The sequence below is a fragment of the Camelina sativa genome, chromosome 14, assembly GCF_000633955.1.
Source record: "Camelina sativa cultivar DH55 chromosome 14, Cs, whole genome shotgun sequence".
In the NCBI taxonomy this organism is placed as follows: Eukaryota; Viridiplantae; Streptophyta; class Magnoliopsida; order Brassicales; family Brassicaceae; genus Camelina; species Camelina sativa.
Genome location: NC_025698.1, coordinates 26,968,629 through 26,972,348, shown reverse-complemented (window position 1 = coordinate 26,972,348; position 3,720 = coordinate 26,968,629). Strand labels below are relative to the sequence as shown.

Here is a 3,720-nt window from a genome sequence, read left to right as displayed (position 1 = left end):
ATAACTGGATAAGTTGAATTAGGTCCCAAGAAAGTGTACCTAGCCCAGACGGAAGAGGTTTGAGTTCTACTTTAGGTGCCTTTGACTCGGCCCAATCATCAGTGGTTTGGAGTTGCGGCCCGAGGTGGTGCTCGATTATCCTACTTGGTGGGGCGGTAGTGCTAGTGGTTGGGTTGGAGATCGGGTGGCCCGGCGTCGAGCAACTGCACGACATGACGTAGGAGGTGACTACTGACTTGTTCGAGCTTCGGTTGCCGAGCATTATTCCCTCCTTTTCAGCCTCCATCAGGTCTCCACTTAACTCCGGTTCAATGACTTCCCGATAAGTATCAAGCAGCTCCTTGTAGAGCTCTGTTTCTTGATGCACGAATCCATCCTTTCTGCCATTTGTTAGCGCTGTTTGTAGGCAATTCCCGATTGCTATCTCCTCAAGCGCCTCCTCATGCAGGTTTTCTAACTCCTCTAGCCAGAAGGTTTGCCCCACGATTGTGGGCTTTGTCATGGTTTCCCGAATATCAAACTACATAGTGAGGTCTTCCCCGAGCTTCAGATCTATCTTCCTGTTCCTCACATCTATCATAGCTCCTGCGGTAGCTAAGAATGGTCATCCTAAAATAAACGGATCCCTTAGCTCTACTTCCATTTCTAAAACCACAAAGTCAGTTGGAACATCTACCGACCCTACCTTGACCGACAAGTCTTCCAATACTCCTCTTGGCAACCTTGTGGTTCGGTCTGCCAGAACTAGTTGGATGTCGGTGGGTTTGAATTTCTCAAATCCAAGACGTTTGGCTACAGTTAAAGGCATTAAGCTGACTGATGCCCCCAGGTCACAGAGACATCTGCCGAACGTCAAAGATCCAATCAAGCAAGGTAAAGTGAACGACCCCGGGTCACTCAGTTTCTTAGGTGTAGTAGTCCTCTGTATTATAGCACTGCACTCATGATTGAGTATGACCATCCCTTGAACTTGTTTGATCCGTTCCATCACAACATCTTTCAGGAATTTCTGGTAAGGGGGTATCAGAGTGAAAGCGTCCATTAGAGGCATGCGAAGCTCGAGTTCCTGCATCTGTTTTTCGAACAATGCCTTGTACTTCTCAAGAAGTTCCTTGCGAAATCGTCTAGGAAATGGCAAGGGTGGCTTGTAAGGTGGAGGGATGAATTGTCTTTCTTTCTGTTTCTCTCCTTCTGGTTTGTCTATAAGAGGTGGACTGACCAGAGTATCAACCCGATCATCTATCCGAGTAGTGTGGTCGGGTGCTGGGTCGGGTTGCTCTACAGAATGGTTTGGTGGTTGAGCAGGAGTGGGTGGTTCACGGAGATCCTCCCCATCTAAGTCATTGTTGTCCTCAGAAACGTGCGGTGGTGCCGTCTGAGGTGGTAATTGGTGTCCACTCCATAGGGCGATGGCAAGCGCAGACTCCTGACTTTTGGAAGTTGAGGCCGATTTATCTGTAAACACCTGAATTCGAGAGCCTAAGGCATCAAACTTGTTGTGTAGTTGCGTGAAATTGGCTGATAAACGGCAGGCAAGATCATCGAATCTTGTAGTAATTTGTACGTCATCGGTCTTCTGAGTTGACAGGACTTGGTGCATCAGTGAGAGAAAATCTAGCGATGAGAAATTATATGAAGGTATTGGGCTGATAGTCGGATTACTTGGGATGTAGGTCCTAGTCCTTGTTGTGTGACCACTTTGATTATAGATGTAGTTCATGTCCGCTAGCTGAGCATTCTCGCCATCTTGTTGTAGAAACTGCTCTTCTTCTGAGATTGCATGGACATGCTGCTGCTGGTTGAAGAGCTTATCGAGCTTGTCATTGAGAGCGTTCATGTCTCGCTTATACTTGGCATCGTCCTCGCTATTAGATCGCACAGTGCGATCATATTCCTCATTGTATTGGCCATCTGATTGAGCTAAGTTCTCCACTAGATCCCAACCTTCATCGTCATCCTTGTTGAGGAAATTACCATTGCTGGCGGTGTCCAGCAACATCCGTATCTTAGGGACCACACCTCGGTATAGTGTACTTAGCAATGAAGCATTGCTAAATCCATGATGAGGGCATCTGCTTGTGTATCCCTTGAAACGTTCCCAAGCTTCACTGAACGTCTCATTGCTCTTCTGAACAAAACTGGAAATGTCATTTCGTAGCTTTGCAGTTCTGGAGTTGGAGAAGAATTTGGCTAGAAATGCCTTCTTGCATGCTTCCCAGGTGGTGATGGACTCCTTGGGGAGTGATTTCTCCCAGATGTGTGCTTTGTCTCCCAAAGAAAATGGGAAAAGCCAGAGTTTGAATCCATCTTCACTAACTCCATTGATCTTGGTTAGGCTAGAGAGCCTATCAAACTCATTCAGATGGTCCAATGAGTCCTCCATTGGCAGTCCATGAAACTTGTTGCTTTGTATCATTTGGATGAGACTACTCTTGATCTCAAATTTGTTGTTTTGGACAGCAGGTGGCACAATGCCATGTCTTTGAGTGTGAGTAGATGGAGCATCTTCTGCTCCTATGTTGGTCCTCTCTTGAGGAGCTGGTGGACCATTCTGATTGTTCATTGTCTCCTCAATTGTTGTTGGTTGCTGAACTCATTGTTGTCGGAGTAACCTCGGTCTGTCGATGTTGTCGATGAAAGGACTCAAGTGTTGGCTACCCTTGGATTGTGTTTGCATGCACAAGCAGGTGACTGAGTGGGTACACGAAGGTCAACCCGATCCATGTGATCAAGTGACGATTTGGGTGGGTGCTCGGGTTATACCTAAAATGCAAAACAAACAAACACGAAAAGGAAACAAGTCAGTACCAAACCAAAGTGTATAATAGAACTTGATCTAGCAAGTACTGAAATCCTAAACGTAACAAATTAAATTCAACCAAATGGCAACGACGCCAAATTGATATCAGGATTTTTATCCAGGGTATCAATTCCCTATGCAGTTGTAGTACAAAAGGTTATCAATCCAAATGGTTGTTATGCTAGCAGATGGGATGCAGTCAGAAGCAAGCAAGTCAAGCCAAGCAATAAAAGGGGTTTTATCTAACAATCCTAGAATAATAAAAGAAAGAATATAAACAAAAAACCACACGACCTAAGCACTCGATGCAAGCATTCGAGTACAGGATCGGGTGGGGGGGGGGATCAAGTAAGCAAGATGAGTATGAACAGCTTGGCTTGTTATTGCCTCACGAAAATATTTCTTAGACAATGAATCTCTAAAATCTTATTTAAACACTCTCGCGATAGAAACAATCAACCTTGATCACTTCCCTACCTAACTCTCGTTGGAGAAACATGACCAAGCAGGCAATACAAACCGATTCATTATTGTCAATAAACTCCTTACACATCTAATCTCTTAGGCTAAGTGAGTAAATCTCTAGCATTGATTGATTCAAATCTCACCCTCTCTGTTTGTTGATAGCATTAAGAACACCAGCCTAGAAAGGAATTTATAAAACATAAACAACCAAGCTAAGACATCCTAACCGATCAAGAACACAAAATCGTCTATCCCATCCCTAGAAAATTTGTTCCACTACTCAGAATTCTTTGCAGAAAACTTAAAAGCAAAGATAAACGAAAATTGCATTGTATTAAAAGATAAAGTAGAAGTAAAGAGTACAAGGTCGAAATCTAAAAGTACAGCAAAAAGATGTAAAATAAAATCCTAACAAAGATAGAAAAGTGTTTTAGTCACTCCAGATCTCTCTCAGC

At 44.1% G+C, this 3,720-nt stretch overlaps 1 protein-coding gene across 1 annotated transcript; it reads right to left on the bottom strand.

Annotated features, from left to right (window-relative positions):
* On the bottom strand, positions 605–1,720 carry LOC104744020. Its single transcript, XM_010465052.1, has one exon. The coding sequence runs from the start codon at positions 1,718–1,720 to the stop codon at positions 605–607; it is 1,116 nt and encodes a 371-aa protein (XP_010463354.1).

Bases quoted from the DNA above. Each gene is read 5' to 3' on its own strand.
- LOC104744020 (XM_010465052.1), bottom strand. From the start codon at position 1,720: ATGAACTACATCTATAATCAAAGTGGTCACACAACAAGGACTAGGACC.